The sequence below is a fragment of the Hyperolius riggenbachi genome, chromosome 9 (assembly GCF_040937935.1).
Source record: "Hyperolius riggenbachi isolate aHypRig1 chromosome 9, aHypRig1.pri, whole genome shotgun sequence".
In the NCBI taxonomy this organism is placed as follows: Eukaryota; Metazoa; Chordata; class Amphibia; order Anura; family Hyperoliidae; genus Hyperolius; species Hyperolius riggenbachi.
Window position 1 is genome coordinate 299,059,712 of NC_090654.1, and position 24,311 is coordinate 299,084,022.

The 24,311-nt window shown below is 49.3% G+C and overlaps 1 protein-coding gene across 1 annotated transcript in view; it reads right to left on the reverse strand.

Moving 5' to 3' along the window:
• The window catches only part of CCDC85C (coiled-coil domain containing 85C), a 291,835-nt gene that overhangs the window by 93,746 nt on the left and 173,778 nt on the right, over positions 1–24,311 (reverse strand). Inside the window, exon 2 of the mRNA XM_068254794.1 lies at positions 22,977–23,053. Within this exon, the coding sequence (XP_068110895.1) occupies positions 22,977–23,053 (77 nt within the window). The remainder of the gene's footprint in view (positions 1–22,976; positions 23,054–24,311) is intronic.

The window sequence follows — 24,311 nt, forward strand, 5'->3', positions numbered from 1 at the left end:
CTGCATATACACCAAAAGCAAAGCTGTTAAGTGGGAGCAGCTGACCAAAAATAAATTAAATTAGTACATAGCAAAGAAATGAACAGCGCTACTTAAAAACAGATAAGTGCCTACCTGCAAAAGAGTGCAAGCCCCACTTATGGGATAAAATACACACTGAGCATAGACATGAACTGTCTACCACTTAGAGGATGTTGGTTTCCTGTAACAGCTTGCATGCAACTTGTTAAGTACTCGTCCCTCCCACTGTCGAAGAAGTCTTTCCTCCATGGGAGGGGACCTAATGGCCCATACTCACGAGGGACTTTTGTCGCCTCAACACGCGGCGCGCGCGTGTTGCGGCTACAGGTCGCCCCGTGAGTATGGGCCGTTGCACGCGCGTGCACCCCGAACTGTCGCCCGTCGCTCATGTCGCCATGCGATTGAAAGTTTCAATCGCATGGCGACAGTCGCCGCCGCACCTCCGCCGCAACTGTCGCTAGTCCGCGTAAGTACGCGGACTAGCGACAGCAACCTCCATTAAAGTATATGGAGCTTCCGGCGGAGGGAGGAGGAACGTCGGCGACAGCTTCCGCCTCGCCGCTGGTCCCTCTTCCGCGTGTGTACGCGGAGGGACCTGGCGAGGAGCTGTCGCCGGCCTGTCGCCCACACGCTCACGTGTGCTGGCGACAGGCAACATTTGCAGCCCGTGAGTACGGGCCATAACACTAACTAAATCCTACCTATGCATATGCATAGCCTGGGCGCGCTACCAAGTAAAATTGAAAATTGCGCAAAAAAGTGGGATCAGTGCACCATCAGGCTGCCTCCGAATGGCCTCTGCTCAGAGATGCGCTGAGCCCCCCCAGAAACTACAAACGCACCTTGAACCCAAACAGAGGCTCTGCATATACACCAAAAGCAAAGCTGTTAAGTGGGACCAAAAATAAATTAAATTAGTACATAGCAAGGAAATGAACAGCGCTACTTAAAAACAGATGAGTGCCTACCTGCAAAAGAGTGCAAGCCCCACTTATGGGATAAAATACACACCGAGCATACACATGACCTGTCTACCACTTGGAGGATGTTGGTTTCCTGTAACAGCTTGCATGCAACTTGTTAAGTACTCGTCCCTCCCACTGTCGAAGAAGTCTTTCCTACATGGGAGTGGACCTGACACTAACTAAATCCTACCTATGCATAGCATAGCCTGGGCGCGCTACCAAGTAAAATTGAAAATTGCGCAAAATAGTGGGATCAGCGCATCACCAGGCCGCCTCCGCAGAGCCTCTGTTTGGGTTCAAGGTGCGTTTGTAGTTTCTGGGGGGGCTCAGCGCATCTCTGAGCTGAGGCCATTCGGAGGCGGCCTGGTGATGCGCTGATCCCACTTTTTTGCACAATATTATTATTATTATTATTTATTGTATTTATAAAGCGCCAACATATTACGCAGCGCTGAACATTAATTTAGGTTACAGACAATATTTAGGGGTGACAAACAGCAATATGACAATACAGGAATACAAGAAAACCAGATCACACAGCACAGTATTAGTACAAGGTAATGCTTACTCAGTCACTGGATGGTGCATGGAGATTAGGCAAGTTAGGTTCACTCAGATGCATAGCATGGGTTCACAGTAATGGAGGTGCAAGATCAGGTAGGACACAAAAGGAGGAGGACCCTGCCCAAAGGCTTACAATCTAGAGGGAGAGGTAAGGACACGAACGGTAGGGGACCAGAGTTCAGCTGTAGGTTTAGAGCACTTGTGAGGGGTAGTAGGCCAGAGTGAAAAGGTGAGTTTTGAGGGCTTTCTTGAAGATGTTGAAGGAGGGGGCTGCCCTAATGGGTGGAGGTAGGGAGTTCCATAGTGTTGGAGCAGCTCTTGAGAAGTCCTGGAGGCGTGCATGGGACTGGGTGATGCGGGGGGCGGTTAGGCGAAGTTCATTGGAAGAGCGGAGTGAGCGGCTAGGTGTGTACCTCTGAGTAAGATCGGAAATGTAGGTTGGACAGGTTTTGTGGACAGATTTGTAGGTCAGACACAGTATCTTGAATTTGATTCTGGACTGGATAGGAAGCCAGTGGAGGGATTCTAAGAGGGGATCTGCCGTGGTGGAGCGATGGGAGCAGTGGATAATTCTGGCTGCCGCATTCATGATGGACTGCAGTGGGGCTGTTCGGGTCATAGGGAGACCAGACAGCAGGGCATTGCAGTAGTCAAGGCGGGAAATTATGAGGGCATGGATGAGGAGTTTGGTGGTGGCAGAGGTCAGGAAAGGGCGAATCTTACAGATGTTACGAAGGTGGAAGTTGCAGGACTTTGTGAGGATTTGGATGTGGGAAGTGAAGGAGAGTGCGGAGTCCAGGGTGACACCCAAACAACGGGCTTGAGATGTAGGGCGAATGGTAGTGTGGTTAACAGTGACATGCACATCTGGGAGGTTCGTGGATGGCCGGGGTGGGAAGACAATATATGCTTTATCCACACGCATTACTGACTGTAGATACAATATATCCTTTATCCACACACATCACTGACTGTAGATACAATATATCCTTTATCCACACACATTACTGACTGGAGATACAATATATCCTTTATCCACACACATCACTGACTGTAGATACAATATATCCTTTATCCACACACATCACTGACTGTAGATACAATATATCCTTTATCCACACACATTACTGACTGTAGATACAATATATCCTTTATCCACACACATCACTGACTGCAGATACAATATATCCTTTATCCACACACATCACTGACTGTAGATACAATATATTCTTTATCCACACACATTACTGACTGTAGATACAATATATCCTTTATCCACACACATCACTGACTGCAGATACAATATATCCTTTATCCACACACATCACTGACTGTAGATACTATATATACCTTACCCACACACATCACTGACTGCAGATACAATATATCCTTTATCCACACACATTACTGACTGCAGATACAATATATCCTTTATCCACACACATCACTGACTGTAGATACAATATATCCTTTATCCATACACATCACTGACTGTAGATACAATATATCCTTTATCCACACACATTACTGACTGCAGATACAATATATCCTTTATCCATACACATCACTGACTGTAGATACAATATATCCTTTATCCACACACATTACTGACTGTAGATACAATATATCCTTTATCCACACACATCACTGACTGTAGATACAATATATCCTTTATCCACACACATCACTAACTGTAGATACAATATTTCCTTTATCCACACACATTACTGACTTTAGATACAATATATCCTTTATCCACACACATCACTGACTGCAGATACAATATATCCTTTATCCACACACATCACTAACTGTAGATACAATATTTCCTTTATCCACACACATTACTGACTTTAGATACAATATATCCTTTATCCACACACATCACTGACTGCAGATACAATATATCCTTTATCCACACACATCACTGACTGTAGATACAAGGGGCTCGATTCACAAAGCGGTGCTAACCCAGTTAGAGACTTTAGGCATGATAACCATTGCACCACGCTGGTGAAAAGCCAGTTTAGGTGTGATAAGTTTAGGCATGATAAGTTTAGGTGTGATAAGTTTAGGCATGATAAGTTTAGATAAGTTTAGATCGCTTGCAAAGTCCCGCACGCAAAGCAGCGCCATTAAACTTTATACGAAGTGCACCAGACTTTGCTAGCGTAAAACTTTTGATCAGCTGTGCACTGCGGTGCTAACGCAGTTGGCGCTTAAACTTATCATGCCTAAACTTATCACACCTAAACTTATCATGCCTAAACTTATCACACCTAAACTTATCACACCTAAACTTATCATGCCTAAACTGAGTTTAGGCATGATAAAGGGCTTTTCACCAGCGTGCTAACTGTTAGCACCGCTTTGTGAATCAGGCCCAATATATCCTTTATCCACACGCATCACTGACTGCAGATACAATATATCCTTTATCCACACACATCACTGACTGTAGATACAATGGGCTCGATTCACCAAGCGGTGCAAAGTGTTAGCACCGTGGTGAAAAGGCCCTTATCACGCCTAAAGTCACTTTAGGCATGATAAGAAGAAACTCGCGCGAAGTTACCGCGCGCAAAGTTTTGCGCGCGCGCAACCGCGCACGCGCGCGCGCGCAGCGGCCCCGCTTCGCGCGAAGCTCCCATTAAGCCCTATGGGACTTTGCGCGCGCTCTCGCGCGCGTACGCGCGGTAACTTCGCGCGAAGAGCAGGAAAAATCGGTGATAACTCAGTGGTGAAAAGGTCATCACGCCTAAAGTCTTTTAGGCGTGATAACTGGGTTATCACCGCTTTGTGAATCGAGCCCCATATATCCTTTATCCACACGCATCACTGACTGTAGATACAATGGGCTTGATTCACAAAGCGGTGCTAACCCAGTTAGAGAATTTAGGAATGATAACCATTGCACTACTCTGGTGAAAAGCCAGTTTAGGTGTGATAAGTTTAGGCATGATAAGTTTAGGTGTGATAAGTTTAGGCATGATAAGCTTAGATAAGTTTAGATCACTTGCAAAGTCCCGCACGCAAAGCAGCGCCATTAATATTTATACGAAGTGCACCAGTCTTTGCTAGCGTAAAACTTTTGATCAGCTGTGCACTGCGGTGCTAACGCAGTTGGCGCTTAAACTTATCATGCCTAAACTTATCACACCTAAACTTATCATGCCTAAACTTATCACACCTGGGGCTCGATTCACAAAGCGGTGCTAACCCAGTTAGAGACTTTAGGGGCTCGATTCACCAAGCGGTGCTAACCCAGTTATCACGCCTAAAGGACTTTAGGCGTGATGACCTCTTCACCACTGAGTTAGCACCGTTTTTGCCTGCACTTCGCGCGAAGTTATCGCGCGCAAAGTTTTGCGCGCGCACCCGCACAGGCGCGCGCGCAAAGTCCCATAGGGTTTAATGGGCGCATCGCGCGAAGTGCGGGGCGCTTCGCGCGCACGCACGCGGGAGCGCGCGCAAAACTTTACGCGCGGAAACTTCGCGCGAAGCCCTTCTTATCATGCCTAAAGTGACTTTAGGCGTGAAGAGGGCCTTTTCACCACGGTGCTAACACTTTGCACCGCTTGGTGAATCGAGCCCTAGGCATGATAACCATTGCACCATGCTGGTGAAAAGCCAGTTTAGGCGTGATAAGTTTAGGTGTGATAAGTTTAGGTGTGATAAGTTTAGGTGTGATAAGTTTAGGCGTGATAAGTTTAGGTGTGATAAGTTTAGGTGTGATAAGTTTAGGCATGATAAGTTTAGATAAGTTTAGATCACTTGCAAAGTCCCGCACGCACAGCAGCGCCATTAAACTTTATACGAAGTGCAGCAGACTTTGCTAGCGTAAAACTTTTGATCAGCTGTGCACTGCGGTGCTAACGCAGTTGGCGCTTAAACTTATCATACCTAAACTTATCACACCTAAACTTATCATGCCTAAACTTATCACGCCTAAACTTATCACACCTAAACTTATCATGCTTAAACTGAGTTTAGGCATGATAAAGGGCTTTTCACCAGCGTGCTAACTGTTAGCACCGCTTTGTGAATCAGGCCCCTAAACTTATCACACCTAAACTTATCATGCCTAAACTGAGTTTAGGCATGATAAACGGCTTTTCACCAGCGTGCTAACTGTTAGCACCGCTTTGTGAATCAGGCCCAATATATCCTTTATCCACTCGCATCACTGACTGTAGATACAATGGACCTGATTCACAAAGCGGAGCTAACAGTTAGCACTGTGGTGAAAAGCCCTTTATCACGCCTAAACTCAGTTTAGGCATGATAAGTTTAGGTGTGATAAGTTTAGGTGTGATAAGTTTAGGCATGATAAGTTTAGGTGTGATAAGTTTAGGCATGATAAGTTTAAGCACCAACTGCGTTAGCACCGCAGTGCACAGCTGATGAAACGTTTTGCGCTAGCAAAGTCTGGTGCACTTCGCATAGAGTTTAATGGCGCTGCTTTGCATGCGGGACTTTGCACGCTATCTACACTTATCTAAACTTATCACGCCTAAACTTATCACACCTAAACTTATCCCACCTAAACTTATCACGCCTAAACTGGCTTTTCACCAGCGTGGTGCAATGGTTATCACGCCTAAAGTCTCTAACTGGGTTAGCACCGCTTTGTGAATCGAGCCCAATATATCCTTTATCCACACACATCACTGACTGTAGATACAATGGGCTTGATTCACAAAGCGGTGATAACCCAGTTATCACGCCTAAAAGACTTTAGGCGTGATGACCTTTTCACCACTGAGTTATCACCGCTTTTTCCTGCTCTGCACGCGAAGTTACCGCGCGTACGCGCGTGAGCGCGCACGCAAAGTCCCATAGGGTTTAATGGGAGCTTCGCGCGAAGCGTCGGGTGCTGTGCGCGCACTTACGCGCGTACGCGCGGTAACTTCGCGCGAGTTTCTTCTTATCACGCCTAAAGTGAGTTTAGGCGTGATAAGGGGCTTTTCACTGGCGTGCAAACACTTTGCACCGCTTTGTGAATCAAGCCCCATATATCCTTTATCCACACACATCACTGACTGTAGATACAATATATCTTTTATCCACACACATCACTGACTGCAGATACAATATATCCTTTATCCACACACATCACTGACTGCAGATACAATATATCCATGGGCGTCCGCACATATGGCAACACCGGGCATCTGCCCGAGCCTGGCCGCCCGCTGCCCCCCCCTGGCCGCGTGCCCGTGCAGCCAGCAGGAGGGAATAGCGCAGAGAAGAGAGAGAGCTATGGGCACAGTGGGGAAGGGCGGACGTCTCCCCCCCCTTCCCTCACCTTAGGGGGCTCTCTCTCCCTCGCTGTCCCCTCCGGAATGAAGTGTGCACTGTGCAGCGGCTGGCAGCGGGCGGAACTTACCTCCTCTCGCTCCTGCGCCGGAAGTTCTGGTGCCGCACTCTGGTCTGGATCAGGCCAGAGTAGCGGCTAATCCATCCGGCGCGTGCGACGAGAGGAGGTAAGTTCCGCCCGCCGCACACTTCATTCCGGACTCCGGAGGGGACAGCGAGAGAGGGAGGGAGAGCCCCCTAAGGTGAGTGCCCATAGCTCTCCCTCTTCTCTCCGCTGCTCCCCTCCTCCTGCACGCAGACATGGCCACTTTTTCTGGGGACATATCCCCCTGGCTACATATACTGGGACATATACCCCTGCCTACATATACTGGGACATATACCCCTGCCTACATATACTGGGACATATACCCCTGCCTACATATACTGGGACATATACACCTGCCTGCATATACTGGGACATATACCCCTGCCTACATATACTGGGACATATACCCCTGCCTACATATACTGGGACATATACCCCTGCCTACATATACTGGGACATATACCCCTGCCTACATATACTGGGACATATACCCCTGCCTACAAATACTGGGACATATCCCCCTGGCTACATATACTGGGACATATACCCCTGCCTACATATACTGGGACATATACACCTGCCTACATATACTGGGACATATACCCCTGCCTACATATACTGGGACATATACCCCTGCCTACATATACTGGGCACATATACCCCTGCCTACATATACTGGGCACATATACCCCTGCCTACATATACTGGGCACATATACCCCTGCCTACATATACTGGGCACATATACCCCTGGCTACCTGTTCTGGGGACATCTCTACCCCTGGCTACCAGTTCTGGGGACATCTATACCGCTGGCCACCTATTCTGGGGACACCTATAGACCTGGGGCTACCTATTTTAGGGGAACTACTGCTGTCAGATTGAGTGTATTTTGGGGAACTGCTGCCAGGTGAGAGGTGTCTACATATATAGGGGGCATTCTGCCTATTTATGTGAAAAGCTGTCTATTTATGTGCCTCATGACTGCTGAATTTGTCTTGTTGCGGGCCTCATGGTTACTGACTTTGTCTTGTTGGGGGCCTCATGATTTGTTGGGGGCCTCAAGATTGCTGAATTTGTCTTGTTGGGGGCCTCATGATTGCTGAATTTGTCTTGTTGGGGGCCTCATGATTGCTGAGTTGGTCATTTTGGGGGCCTCATGATTGCTGAATTTGTCTTGATGGGGGGGGGGGCCTCATGATTGCTGAATTTGTCTTGTTGGGGGTCACATGATTGCGAGACTATGGAAAAAGCTGAATCATCATCATATGAGACAATAGCATTAAACCTACTTTTTCCGCTTTTTAAAACAGAAAATGAAACTGGGAGGTTCTAAAAAAATGAATAATTTTTTTCAGGAGTACGATGGATGAAATTGTTTATCTTCACAGTTTATTTTCAACTTAATTTTCCATAATGTTCATGTATGAGTTAAAACGTTTGTATTTAGTTTAAATTGCTGTTGGCACTTTGTGATAGTAAAGTGACTTTGCAGTTTGGACACTCGACCTCCAAAAGGTTCGCCACCACTGTCCTAATCTAATGTCCCACCATTGCTTAGTTCATGTAAACTTGTCTCCACCCACGACCACACCCACATTCTGGTTCATGACCACACCCATTCTTCGGCGCGGCGCGCTACGCGCGCCGCATGACATAGCTCCACACCAGCCTGGATTTGCACCCCGCTTTTTGCTCCCCACTTTTTGCCCCCCCCTGGAAAATTTTCTGCGGACGCCCATGAATATATCCTTTATCCGCACACATCACTGACTGTAGATACAATGGGCCTGATTCACAAAGCGGTGCTAACAGTTAGCACCGTGGTGAAAAGCCCTTTATCACGCCTAAACTCAGTTTAGGCATGATAAGTTTGGGTGTGATAAGTTTAGGTGTGATAAGTTTAGGCATGATAAGTTTAGGTGTGATAAGTTTAGGCATGATAAGTTTAAGCACCAACTGCGTTAGCACCGCAATGCACAGCTGATCAAAAGTTTTGCGCTGGCAAAGTCTGGTGCACTTCGCATAGAGTTTAATGGCGCGGCTTTGCGTGCGGGACTTTGCACGCTATCTACACTTATCTAAACTTAGCATGCCTAAACTTATCACACCTAAACTTATCACACCTAAACTTATCACGCCTAAACTGGCTTTTCACCAGCGTGGTGCAATGGTTATCACGCCTAGGGCTCGATTCACAAAGCGGTGCTAACCCAGTTAGCATGCCTAAAAGACTTTAGGCATGATAACCATTGCACCATGCTGGTGAAAAGCCAGTTTAGGCGTGATAAGTTTAGGTGTGATAAGTTTAGGTGTGATAAGTTTAGGCATGCTAAGTTTAGATAAGTTTAGATCGCTTGCAAAGTCCCGCACGCAAAGCAGCGCCATTAAACTTTATACAAAGTGCACCAGTCTTTGCTAGCGTAAAACTTTTGATCAGCTGTGCACTGCGGTGCTAACGCAGTTGGCGCTTAAACTTAGCATGCCTAAACTTATCACACCTAAACTTATCATGCCTAAACTTATCACACCTAAACTTATCACTCCTAAACTTATCATGCCTAAACTGAGTTTAGGCATGATAAAGGGCTTTTCACCAGGGTGCTAACTGTTAGCACCGCTTTGTGAATCAAGCCCCTAAAGTCTCTAACTGGGTTAGCACCGCTTTGTGAATCGAGCCCAATATATCCTTTATCCACACACATCACTGACTGCAGATACAATATATCCTTTATCCACACACATCACTGACTGTAGATACAATATATCCTTTATCCACACACATCACTGACTGTAGATACAATATATCCTTTATCCACACACATCACTGACTGTAGATACAATGGGCTCGATTCACAAAGCGGTGCTAACCCAGTTAGAGACTTTAGGCATGATAACCATTGCACCACCCTGGTGAAAAGCCAGTTTAGGCGTGATAAGTTTAGGCGTGATAAGTTTAGGTGTGATAAGTTTAGGCATGCTAAGTTTAGATAAGTTTAGATCGCAAGCAAAGTCCCGCACGCAAAGCAGCGCCATTAAACTCTATGCGAAGTGCACCAGACTTTGCTAGCGCACAACTTTTGACCAGCTGTGCACTGCGGTGCTAACCCAGTTGGTGCTTAAACTTATCATGCCTAAACTGAGTTTAGGCATGATAAAGGGCTTTTCACCAGCGTGCTAACTGTTAGCACCGCTTTGTGAATCAGGCCCAATGGGCTCAATTCACAAAGCGGTGCTAACCCAGTTAGAGACTTTAGGCATGATAACCATTGCACCATGCTGGTGAAAAGCCAGTTTAGGTGTGATAAGTTTAGGCATGATAAGTTTAGGTGTGATAAGTTTAGGCATGCTAAGTTTAGATAAGTTTAGATCGCTTGCAAAGTCCTGCACGCAAAGCAGCACCATTAAACTTTATACGAAGTGCACCAGACTTTGCTAGCGTAAAACTTTTGATCAGCTGTGCACTGCGGTGCTAACGCAGTTGGTGCTTAAACTTATCACACCTAAACTTATCACACCTAAACTTATCACACCTAAACTTATCACACCTAAACTTATCATGCCTAAACTTATCACACCTAAACTTATCATGCCTAAACTGAGTTTAGGCATGATAAAGGGCTTTTCACCAGGGTGCTAACTGTTAGCACCGCTTTGTGAATCAGGCCCAATATATCCTTTATCCACACGCATTACTGACTGTAGATACAATATATCCTTTATCCACACACATCACTGACTGTAGATACAATATATGCTTTATCCACACACATTAGGGACTGCAGATACAATATATCCTTTATCCACACACATTACTGACTGTAGATACAATATATCCTTTATCCACACACATCACTGACTGCAGATACAATATATCCTTTATCCACACACATCACTGACTGCAGATACAATATATCCTTTATCCACGCACATCACTGACTGTAGATACAATATATCCTTTATCCACACGCATTACTGACTGTAGATACAATATATCCTTTATCCACACACATCACTGACTGCAGATACAATATATGCTTTATCCACACACATTAGGGACTGCAGATACAATATATCCTTTATCCACACACATCACTGACTGTAGATACAATATATCCTTTATCCACACACATTACTGACTGTAGATACAATATATCCTTTATCCACACACATCACTGACTGTAGATACAATGTATCCTTTATCCACACACATCACTGACCGCAGATACAATATATCCTTTATCCACACACATCACTAACTGTAGATACAATATATCCTTTATCCACACACATCACTGACTGTAGATACAATATATCCTTTATCCACACACATCACTAACTGTAGATACAATATATCCTTTATCCACACACATCACTGACTGTAGATACAATATATCCTTTATCCACACACATCACTGACCGCAGATACAATATATCCTTTATCCACACACATCACTGACTGTAGATACAATATATCCTTTATCCACACACATCACTGACTGCAGATACAATATATCCTTTATCCATACACATCACTGACTGTAGATACAATATATCCTTTATCCACACACATCACTGACTGTAGATACAATATATCCTTTATCCACACACATCACTGACTGCAGATACAATATATCCTTTATCCACACGCATCACTGACTGTAGATACAATATATCCTTTATCCACACACATCACTGACTGCAGATACAATATATCCTTTATCCACGCACATCACTGACTGTAGATACAATATATCCTTTATCCACACGCATTACTGACTGTAGATACAATATATCCTTTATCCACACACATCACTGACTGCAGATACAATATATGCTTTATCCACACACATTAGGGACTGCAGATACAATATATCCTTTATCCACACACATCACTGACTGTAGATACAATATATCCTTTATCCACACACATTACTGACTGTAGATACAATATATCCTTTATCCACACACATCACTGACTGTAGATACAATATATCCTTTATCCACACACATCACTGACCGCAGATACAATATATCCTTTATCCACACACATCACTGACTGCAGATACAATATATCCTTTATCCACACGCATCACTGACTGTAGATACAATATATCCTTTATCCACACACATTACTGACTGTAGATACAATATATCCTTTATCCACACGCATTACTGACTGTAGATACAATATATCCTTTATCCACACACATCACTGACTGTAGATACAATATATCCTTTATCCACACACATTACTGACTGTAGATACAATATATCCTTTATCCACACGCATTACTGACTGTAGATACAATATATCCTTTATCCACACACATCACTGACTGTAGATACAATATATCCTTTATCCACTCGCATTACTGACTGTAGATACAATATATCCTTTATCCACACGCATTACTGACTGTAGATACAATATATCCTTTATCCACACACATTACTGACTGTAGATACAATATATCCTTTCCCTTTGGAAAACATTTTTATGTCGATGTCTTATAACGGAATCATGACCAATGAAAATACATGATTGAATTTTTCCCATGTTATAATCCAGGCAGGTCATGGCAGTAGTGCTGATAAACTGAGGGCAATCTGGTAACAGTGTGTGCTGACCCCCACTACTAAATCCTTCCCTTCTCTCTTGTAAACCACTTTCCTGCACTACTTTTCACTCAACTGCTCTTTTCAGCACCAATTCTTATCATTTTGATGCAAATGCTATATTAATGTTATGCAAATATATGCAGATTGGACCAATGGGATCAAGTGCAGCAGGCAAATCATGCGCAAAAAAAAAAATGGCTTGTAGAGATGGTCGATGAGATGCTAATAATTTCCAGTGAATGCACCTTTTGTTATGCAAATGTATACAACTTGGAAGCAATACACTGTGAGGATTCTACTCACTCCCTCTTCCAATTGTATAAATGGCCATAAAGTGCGTTGTGACATTATTAGCATCTTATTTACCTTTTGTGAAGTGCAAATTCTGATATATTCCACAGACCAGCCTGAATTAGGACTTTAACTAAAGACCAGTGGCCAATAATCCTGTCAGCAATGTCACGTGACTAGGCAGAGGAGAGCTGGCCAATGGCAGCAGCACAGGAAGGCAGGAAGGGGCAGGGCATACACTGACTCATGCCAGACTTACATTTCCAGGGCACTCATTTTGCACGTATGTCGGGCATGTGCCAGATTCTTGCCAGAGGTGGCCTTAACCATGACCAGACCCCCCGGTGAAGAAGTATCCAGTGAGTGTATTACGCCTTGGGCATAACCTTTTACAGGGGTATCCATTTCATGCCAGAACCAACATATTGCCACCAATTACACTGATAATAGGTGAATGCACGCCCCCTAGTGCCCGGCTGGCTGTAATAGGATGATGCACGCCCCCTAGTGCCCAGCTGGCTGTAATAGATGAATGTACGCCCCCTAGTGTCCGGCTGGCTGTAATAGGATGATGCACGCCCCCTAGTGCCCAGCTGGCTGTAATAGATGAATGTACGCCCCCTAGTGCCCGGCTGGCTGTAATAGGATGATGCACGCCCCCTAGTGCCTGGCTGGCTGTAATAGGATGATGCACGCCCCCTAGTGCCCGGCTGGCTGTAATAGGATGATGCACGCCCCCTAGTGCCCAGCTGGCTGTAATAGGATGATGCACACCCCCTAGTGCCAGGCTGGCTGTAATAGGATGATGCACGCCCCCTAGTGCCTGGCTGGCTGTAATAGATGAATGTACGCCCCCTAGTGCCCGGCTGGCTGTAATAGGATGATGCACGCCCCCTAGTGCCTGGCTGGCTGTAATAGATGAATGTACGCCCCCTAGTGCCCGGCTGGCTGTAATAGGATGATGCACACCCCCTAGTGCCTGGCTGGCTGTAATAGGATGATGCACGCCCCCTAGTGCCTGGCTGGCTGTAATAGGATGATGCACGCCCCCTAGTGCCTGGCTAGCTGTAATAGGATGATGCACGCCCCCTAGTGCCCAGCTGGCTGTAATAGGATGATGCACACCCCCTAGTGCCAGGCTGGCTGTAATAGGATGATGCACGCCCCCTAGTGCCCGGCTGGCTGTAATAGGATGATGCACGCCCCCTAGTGCCCAGCTGGCTGTAATAGGATGATGCACGCCCCCTAGTGCCCAGCTAGCTGTAATAGGATGATGCACGCCCCCTAGTGCCCGGCTGGCTGTAATAGGATGATGCACGCCCCCTAGTGCCCAGCTGGCTGTAATAGGATGATGCACGCCCCCTAGTGCCCAGCTGGCTGTAATAGGATGATGCACGCCCCTAGTGCTCAGCTGGCTGTAACAGATTGATGCACGCCCCCTAGTGCCTGGCTGGCTGTAATAGGATGATGCACGCCCCCTAGTGCTCAGCTGGCTGTAACAGATGGCTGTACACCCCCTAGTGCCCAGCTGGCTGTAATAGGATGATGCACGCCCCCTAGTGCCCGGCTGGCTGTAATAGGATGATGCACGCCCCCTAGTGCCTGGCTGGCTGTAATAGATGAATGTACGCCCCCTAGTGCCCGGCTGGCTGTAATAGGATGATGCACACCCCCTAGTGCCTGGCTGGCTGTAATAGGATGATGCACGCCCCCTAGTGCCTGGCTGGCTGTAATAGGATGATGCATGCCCCCTAGTGCCCAGCTAGCTGTAATAGGATGATGCACGCCCCCTAGTGCCTGGTTGGCTGTAATAGGATGATGCGCACCCCCTAGTGCCTGGCTGGCTGTAACAGGATGATGCACGCCCCCTAGTGCCTGGCTGGCTGTAATAGGATGATGCGCACCCCCTAGTGCCAGGCTGGCTGTAATAGGATGATGCACGCCCCCTAGTGCCTGGCTGGCTGTAATAGGATGATGCACGCCCCCTAGTGCCCGGCTGGCTGTAAAAGGGTGATGCACGCCCCCTAGTGCTCAGCTGGCTGTAATAGATGGCTGTACGCCCCCGAGTGCCCGGCTGGCTGTAATAAGGTGATGCACGCCCCATAGTGCTCAGCTGGCTATAATAGGATGATGCACACCCCCTAGTGCCCGGCTGGCTGTAATATATGGCTGTACGCTCCCTAGTGCCTGGCTGGCTGTAATAGGATGATGCACGCCCCCTAGTGCCCGGCTGGCTGTAGCAGGATGATGCACGCCCCCTAGTGCCTGGCTGGCTGTAGCAGGATGATGCACGCCCCCTAGTGCCTGGCTGGCTGTAGCAGGATGATGCACGCCCCCTAGTGCCTGGCTGGCTGTAGCAGGATGATGCACGCCCCCTAGTGCCTGGCTGGCTGTAGCAGGATGATGCACGCCCCCTAGTGCCTGGCTGGCTGTAGCAGGATGATGCACGCCCCCTAGTGCCTGGCTGGCTGTAGCAGGATGATGCACGCCCCCTAGTGCCTGGCTGGCTGTAGCAGGATGATGCACGCCCCCTAGTGCCTGGCTGGCTGTAGTAGGGTGATGCACGCCCCCTAGTGCCCGGCTGGCTGTAGCAGGATGATGCACGCCCCCTAGTGCCTGGCTGGCTGTAGCAGGATGATGCACGCCCCCTAGTGCCCGGCTGGCTGTAATAGGATGATGCACGCCCCCTAGTGCCCAGCTGGCTGTAACAGATGGCTGTACACCCCCTAGTGCCTGGCTGGCTGTAACAGGATGATGCACGCCCCCTAGTGCCCGGCTGGCTGTAGCAGGATGATGCACGCCCCCTAGTGCCTGGCTGGCTGTAGCAGGATGATGCACGCCCCCTAGTGCCTGGCTGGCTGTAGCAGGATGATGCACGCCTCCTAGTGCCCGGCTGGCTGTAGCAGGATGATGCACACCCCCTAGTGCCCGGCTGGCTGTAGCAGGATGATGCACGCCCCCTAGTGCCCGGCTGGCTGTAGCAGGATGATGCACGCCCCCCAGTGCCTGGCTGGCTGTAGCAGGATGATGCACGCCCCCTAGTGCCTGGCTGGCTGTAGCAGGATGATGCACGCCCCCTAGTGCCCGGCTGGCTGTAGCAGGATGATGCACGCCCCCTAGTGCCTGGCTGGCTGTAGCAGGATGATGCACGCCCCCTAGTGCCCGGCTGGCTGTAGCAGGATGATGCATGCCCCCTAGTGCCCGGCTGGCTGTAGCAGGATGATGCACGCCCCCTAGTGCCTGGCTGGCTGTAACAGGATGATGCACGCCCCCTAGTGCTCAGCTGGCTGTAGCAGGATGATGCACGCCCCCTAGTGCCCGGCTGGCTGTAGCAGGATGATGCACGCCCCCTAGTGCCCGGCTGGCTGTAACAGATGGCTGTACGCCCCCTAGTGCCTGGCTGGCTGCAGCAGGATGATGCACACCCCCTAGTGCCTGGCTGGCTGCAACAGGATGATGCACGCCCCCTAGTGCCCGGCTGGCTGTAGCAGGATGATGCACGCCCCCTAGTGCCTGGCTGGCTGTAGCAGGATGATGCACGCCCCATAGTGCTCAGCTGGCTGTAACAGATGGCTGTACACCCCCTAGTGCCTGGCTGGCTGTAGCAGGATGATGCACGCCCCCTAGTGCCTGGCTGGAGTGTAGCAGGATGATGCACGCCCCCTAGTGCTCAGCTGGCTGTAACAGGATGATGCACGCCCCCTAGTGCTCAGCTGGCTGTAACAGGATGATGCACGCCCCCTAGTGCTCAGCTGGCTGTAACAGATGGCTGTACGCCCCCTAGTGCCCGGCTGGCTGTAGCAGGATGATGCACGCCCCCTAGTGCCTGGCTGGCTGTAGCAGGATGATGCACGCCCCCTAGTGCTCAGCTGGCTGTAACAGGATGATGCACGCCCCCTAGTGCTCAGCTGGCTGTAACAGGATGATGCACGCCCCCTAGTGCTCAGCTGGCTGTAACAGATGGCTGTACGCCCCCTAGTGCCCGGCTGGCTGTAGCAGGATGATGCACGCCCCCTAGTGCCTGGCTGGCTGTAGCAGGATGATGCACGCCCCATAGTGCTCAGCTGGCTGTAGCAGGATGATGCACGCCCCCTAGTGCTCAGCTGGCTGTAACAGATGGCTGTACGCCCCCTAGTGCCCGGCTGGCTGTAGCAGGATGATGCACGCCCCCTAGTGCCTGGCTGGCTGTAGCAGGATGATGCACGCCCCCTAGTGCCTGGCTGGCTGTAACAGGATGATGCACGCCCCCTAGTGCTCAGCTGGCTGTAACAGATGGCTGTACGCCCCCTAGTGCCTGGCTGGCTGCAGCAGGATGATGCACGCCCCCTAGTGCCCGGCTGGCTGTAACAGGATGATGCACGCCACCTAGTGCTCAGCTGGCTGTAACAGGATGATGCACGCCCCCTAGTGCTCAGCTGGCTGTAACAGATGGCTGTACGCCCCCTAGTGCCCGGCTGGCTGTAGCAGAATGATGCACGCCCCCTAGTGCCCAGCTGGCTGTAATAGGATGATGCACGCCCCCTAGTGCCTGGCTGGCTGTAGCAGGATGATGCACACCCCCTAGTGCCTGGCTGGCTGTAGCAGGATGATGCACGCCCCATAGTGCTCAGCTGGCTGTAGCAGGATGATGCATGCCCCATAGTGCTCAGCTGGCTGTAACAGATGGCTTTACGCCCCCTAGTGCCCGGCTGGCTGTAGCAGGATGATGCACGCCCCCTAGTGCCTGGCTGGAGTGTAGCAGGATGATGCACGCCCCCTAGTGCTCAGCTGGCTGTAACAGGATGATGCACGCCCCCTAGTGCTCAGCTGGCTGTAACAGGATGATGCACGCCCCCTAGTGCTCAGCTGGCTGTAACAGGATGATGCACGCCCCCTAGTGCTCAGCTGGCTGTAACAGATGGCTGTACGCCCCCTAGTGCCCGGCTGGCTGTAGCAGGATGATGCACGCCCCCTAGTGCCTGGCTGGCTGTAGCAGGATGATGCACGCCCCCTAGTGCTCAGCTGGCTGTAACAGGATGATGCACGCCCCCTAGTGCTCAGCTGGCTGTAACAGGATGATGCACGCCCCCTAGTGCTCAGCTGGCTGTAACAGATGGCTGTACGCCCCCTAGTGCCCGGCTGGCTGTAGCAGGATGATGCACGCCCCCTAGTGCCTGGCTGGCTGTAGCAGGATGATGCACACCCCCTAGTGCCTGGCTGGCTGTAACAGGATGATGCACGCCCCCTAGTGCCTGGCTGGCTGTAACAGGATTATGCACGCCCCCTAGTGCCCGGCTGGCTGTAGCAGGATGATGCACGCCCCCTAGTGCCCGGCTGGCTGTAACAGATGGCTGTACACCCCCTAGTGCCTGGCTGGCTGTAGCAGGATGATGCACGCCCCCTAGTGCCCGGCTGGCTGTAGCAGGATGATGCACGCCCATAGTGCTCAGCTGGCTGTAACAGATGGCTGTACGCCCCCTAGTGCCCGGCTGGCTGTAGCAGGATGATGCACGCCCCCTAGTGCCTGGCTGGCTGTAGCAGGATGATGCAAACCCCCTAGTGCCTGGCTGGCTGTAACAGGATGATGCACGCCCCATAGTGCTCAGCTGGCTGTAGCAGGATGATGCACGCCCCCTAGTGCTCAGCTGGCTGTAACAGATGGCTGTACGCCCCCTAGTGCCCGGCTGGCTGTAGCAGGATGATGCACGCCCCCTAGTGCCTGGCTGGCTGTAGCAGGATGATGCACACCCCCTAGTGCCTGGCTGGCTGTAACAGGATGATGCACGCCCCCTAGTGCTCAGCTGGCTGTAACAGATGGCTGTACGCCCCCTAGTGCCTGGCTGGCTGCAGCAGGATGATGCACGCCCCCTAGTGCCCGGCTGGCTGTAGCAGGATGATGCACGCCCCCTAGTGCCTGGCTGGCTGTAGCAGGATGATGCACGCCCCCTAGTGCCCGGCTGGCTGTAGCAGGATGATGCACGCCCCCTAGTGCCCGGCTGGCTGTAAAAGCCACAACAGCCTGCAAGGTCCTTCAAGACAACCAATTCTCTGAACTCTACTGAGCTGCATCAGCGCTCTCATTACCCATAAAACAAGAAGTACAATATCCCAGCAGAAAATAATATCGACCAGCAGCAGCACCAGCAACCTTCTCTCAGGTTCCCAGACAAGATCTCCGGAATAAATCGCCAATTACACGTGATTATTCCGGTGATTACAGGGCCGTTATCAGGAAATTATCTTTGCTAAGAAATGAGATCAGACACAGAGAGAAATCAATTTCCACGGGTTTAATTAACATAATCCGTATAACTACACCCAAGCGATTATCTGCGCCGGCCAGAAGCGTTCCGACATTTCCCACCCGAATCCCCCCTTACCCGCGACAGAAGCTTATTACCCCTTACCTGCGACAGCAGCTTATTACCCCTTACCTGCGACAGAAGCTTGTTACCCCTTACCCGCGACAGAAGCTTATTACCCCTTACCTGCGACAGCAGCTTATTACCCCTTACCTGCGACAGAAGCTTATTACCCCCTTACCTGCGACAGCAGCTTATTACCCCCTTACCTGCGACAGAAGCTTATTACCCCCTTACCTGCGACAGAAGCTTATTACCCCTTACCTGCGACAGAAGCTTATTACCCCTTACCTGCGACAGAAGCTTGTTACCCCTTACCTGCGACAGAAGCTTATTACCCCTTACCTGCGACAGAAGCTTATTACCCCTTACCTGCGACAGAAGCTTATTAACCCTTACTTGTGACAGAAGCTTATTACCCCTTACCTGCAACAGAAGCTTATTAACCCTTACCTGCGACAGAAGCTTATTACCCCCTTACCTGCGACAGAAGCTTATTACCCCCTTACCTGCGACAGAAGCTTATTACCCCCTTACCTGCGACAGCAGCTTATTACACCTTACCTGCGACAGAAGCTTATTACCCCCTTACCTGCGACAGCAGCTTATTACCCCTTACCTGCGACAGCAGCTTATTACCCCCTTACCTGCGACAGAAGCTTATTACCCCCTTACCTGCGACAGAAGCTTATTACCCCCTTACCTGCGACAGAAGCTTATTACCCCCTTACCCGCGACAGAAGCTTATTACCCCCTTAAGTGCGACAGAAGCTTATTACCCCTTACCTGCGACAGAAGCTTATTACCCCCTTACCTGCGACAGAACCTTGTTACCCCTTACCCGCGACAGAAGCTTATTACCCCCTTACCTGCGACAGAAGCTTATTACCCCTTACCTGCGACAGAAGGTTGTTACCCCTTACCTGCGACAGAAGCTTGTTACCCCTTACCCGCGACAGAAGCTTATTACCCCTTACCTGCGACAGCAGCTTATTACCCCCTTACCTGCGACAGAAGCTTATTACCCCCTTACCTGCGACAGAAGCTTATTACCCCCTTAAGTGCGACAGAAGCTTATTACCCCCTTACCTGCGACAGAAGCTTATTACCCCCTTAAGTGCGACAGAAGCTTATTACCCCCTTACCTGCGACAGAAGCTTGTTACCCCTTACCTGTGACAGAAGCTTATTACCCCCTTACCTGCGACAGAAGCTTATTACCCCCTTACCTGCGACAGAAGCTTATTACCCCCTTACCTGCGACAGAAGCTTATTACCCCCTTACCCGCGACAGAAGCTTATTACCCCTTACCTGCGACAGCAGCTTATTACCCCCTTACCTGCGACAGAAGCTTATTACCCCCTTACCTTCGACAGAAGCTTGTTACCCCTTACCTGCGACAGAAGCTTGTTATCCCTTACCTGCGACAGAAGCTTATTAACCCTTACCTGTGACAGAAGCTTATTACCCCTTACCTGCGACAGAAGCTTATTAACCCTTACCTGCGACAGAAGCTTATTACCCCTTACCTGTGATAGAATCTTGTTACCCCTTACCTGTGACAGAAGCTTATTACCCCTTACCTGCGACAGAATCTTGTTACCCCTTACCTGCGACAGAAGCTTATTACCCCTTACCTGTGACAGAAGCTTATTACCCCATACCTGTGACAGAAGCTTATTACCCCTTACCTGCGACAGAAGCATATTACCCCCTTACCTGCGACAGAAGGTTGTTACCCCTTACCTGCGACAGAAGCTTATTACCCCTTACCTGTGACAGAAGCTTATTACCCCTTACCTGCGACAGAAGCTTATTACCCCTTACCTGCAACAGAAGGTTGTTACCCCTTACCTGCGACAGAAGCTTATTACCCCATACCTGTGACAGAAGCTTATTACCCCTTACCTGCAACAGAAGCTTATTACCCCCTTACCTGCGACAGAAGCTTATTACCCCCTTACCTGCGACAGAAGCTTATTACCCCTTACTTGCGACAGAAGCTTATTACCCCTTACCTGCGACAGAAGCTTGTTACCCCTTACCTGCGACAGAAGCTTGTTACCCCTTACCTGCGACAGAAGCTTATTACCCCCTTACCTGTGACAGAAGCTTATTACCCCTTACCTGCGACAGAAGCTTATTACCCCTTACCTGCAACAGAAGCTTATTACCCCTTACCTGCGACAGAAGCTTATTACCCTTACCTGCGACAGAAGCTTATTACCCCCTTACCTGCGACAGAAGCTTGTTACCCCTTACCTGCGACAGAAGCTTGTTACCCCTTACCTGCGACAGAAGCTTGTTACCCCTTACCTGCGACAGAAGCTTATTACCCCCTTACTTGCGACAGAAGCTTATTACCCCTTACCTGCGACAGAAGCTTATTACCCCTTACCTGCGACAGAAGCTTATTACCCCCTTACCTGCAACAGAAGCTTATTACCCCCTTACCTGCGACAGAAGCTTGTTACCCCTTACCTGCGACAGAAGCTTGTTACCCCTTACCTGCGACAGAAGCTTATTACCCCTTACCTGCGACAGAAGCTTATTACCCCCTTACCTGCAACAGAAGCTTATTACCCCCTTACCTGCGACAGAAGCTTGTTACCCCTTACCTGCGACAGAAGCTTGTTACCCCTTACCTGCGACAGAAGCTTATTACCCCTTACCTGCGACAGAAGCTTGTTACCCCTTACCTGCGACAGAAGCTTATTACCCCCTTACCTGCGACAGAAGCTTATTACCCCTTACCTGCGACAGAAGCTTATTACCCCTTACCTGCGACAGAAGCTTATTACCCCTTACCTGCGACAGAAGCTTATTACCCCTTACCTGCGACAGAAGCTTATTACCCCTTACCTGCGACAGAAGCTTATTACCCCTTACCTGCGACAGAAGCTTATTACCCCCTTACCTGCGACAGAAGCTTATTACCCCCTTACCTGCGACAGAAGCTTGTTACCCCTTACCTGCGACAGAAGCTTGTTACCCCTTACCTGCGACAGAAGCTTATTACCCCTTACCTGCGACAGAAGCTTATTACCCCCTTACCTGCAACAGAAGCTTATTACCCCCTTACCTGCGACAGAAGCTTGTTACCCCTTACCTGCAACAGAAGCTTATTACCCCCTTACCTGCGACAGAAGCTTGTTACCCCTTACCTGCGACAGAAGCTTGTTACCCCTTACCTGCGACAGAAGCTTATTACCCCTTACCTGCGACAGAAGCTTGTTACCCCTTACCTGCGACAGAAGCTTATTACCCCCTTACCTGCGACAGAAGCTTATTACCCTTTACCTGCGACAGAAGCTTATTACCCCTTACCTGCGACAGAAGCTTATTACCCCTTACCTGCGACAGAAGCTTATTACCCCCTTACCTGCGACAGAAGCTTGTTACCCCTTACCTGCGACAGAAGCTTATTACCCCCTTACCTGCGACAGAAGCTTATTACCCCTTACCTGCGACAGAAGCTTATTACCCCTTACCTGCGACAGAAGCTTATTACCCCCTTACCTGCAACAGAAGCTTATTACCCCCTTACCTGCGACAGAAGCTTGTTACCCCTTACCTGCGACAGAAGCTTGTTACCCCTTACCTGCGACAGAAGCTTATTACCCCTTACCTGCGACAGAAGCTTATTACCCCCTTACCTGCAACAGAAGCTTATTACCCCCTTACCTGCGACAGAAGCTTGTTACCCCTTACCTGCGACAGAAGCTTATTACCCCCTTACCTGCGACAGAAGCTTATTACCCCTTACCTGTGACAGAAGCTTATTATCATCCTCCAGAAGTCTGACTTTAGTCTCGAGCTGCCGGATGTAATTGGAAGATGAATCTGTAGAGAGAGAAGAGTTTGTGCTTCAGTGAGTTTTATTTTTCCAACAATACATTTTTATTAAGAGAAGTTGAAACAGTACAAAACATTTTACACATAAGACATATCTTGGAGCTCAGATAACGTTGTTTTGTAGCGGAATAGTAACAATGACGTACTGTACTACGCTGTGTGTGTGCGGTAATAACCCATGCTGTGTGTGTGCGGTAATAACCCATGCTGTGTGTGTGCAGTAATAACCCATGCTGTGTGTGTGCAGTAATAACCCATGCTGTGTGTGTGCAGTAATAACCCATGCTGTGTGTGCGGTAATAACCCATGCTGTGTGCGCGGTAATAACCCATGCTGTGTGTGCGGTAATAACCCATGCTGTGTGCACAGTAATAACCCATGCTGTGTGTGCGGTAATAACCCATGCTGTGTGTGCGGTAATAACCCATGCTGTGTGTGCGCGGTAATAACCCATGCTGTGTGTGTGCGGTAATAACCCATGCTGTGTGTGCGGTAATAACCCATGCTGTGTGTGCGGTAATAACCCATGCTGTGTGTGTGCAGTAATAACCCATGCTGTGTGTGCGGTAATAACCCATGCTGTGTGTGTGCAGTAATAACCCATGCTGTGTGTGCGGTAATAACCCATGCTGTGTGTGTGCAGTAATAACCCATGCTGTGTGTGCGGTAATAACCCATGCTGTGTGTGCGGTAATAACCCATGCTGTGTGTGCGGTAATAACCCATGCTGTGTGTGCGGTAATAACCCATGCTGTGTGTGTGCGGTAATAACCCATGCTGTGTGTGTGCGGTAATATCCCATGCTGTGTGTGCGGTAATAACACATGCTGTGTGTGCGGTAATAACCCATGCTGTGTGTGCGGTAATAACCCATGCTGTGTGTGTCCGGTAATAACCCATGCTGTGTGTGCGGTAATTACCCATGCTGTGTGTGCGGTAATAACCCATGCTGTGTGTGTGGTAATAACCCATGCTGTATGTGCGGTAATAACCCAAGCTGTGTGTGTGCGGTAATAACCCACGCTGTGTGTGCGGTAATAACCCATGCTGTGTGTGCGGTAATAACCCATGCTGTGTGTGCGGTAATAACCCATGCTGTGTGTGCGGTAATAACCCATGCTGTGTGTGCGGTAATAACCTACGCTGTGTGTGTGTAGTAATAACCCATGCTGTGTGTGTGCGGTAATAACCCATGCTGTGTGTGTGCGGTAATAACCCATGCTGTGTGTGCGGTAATAACCCATGC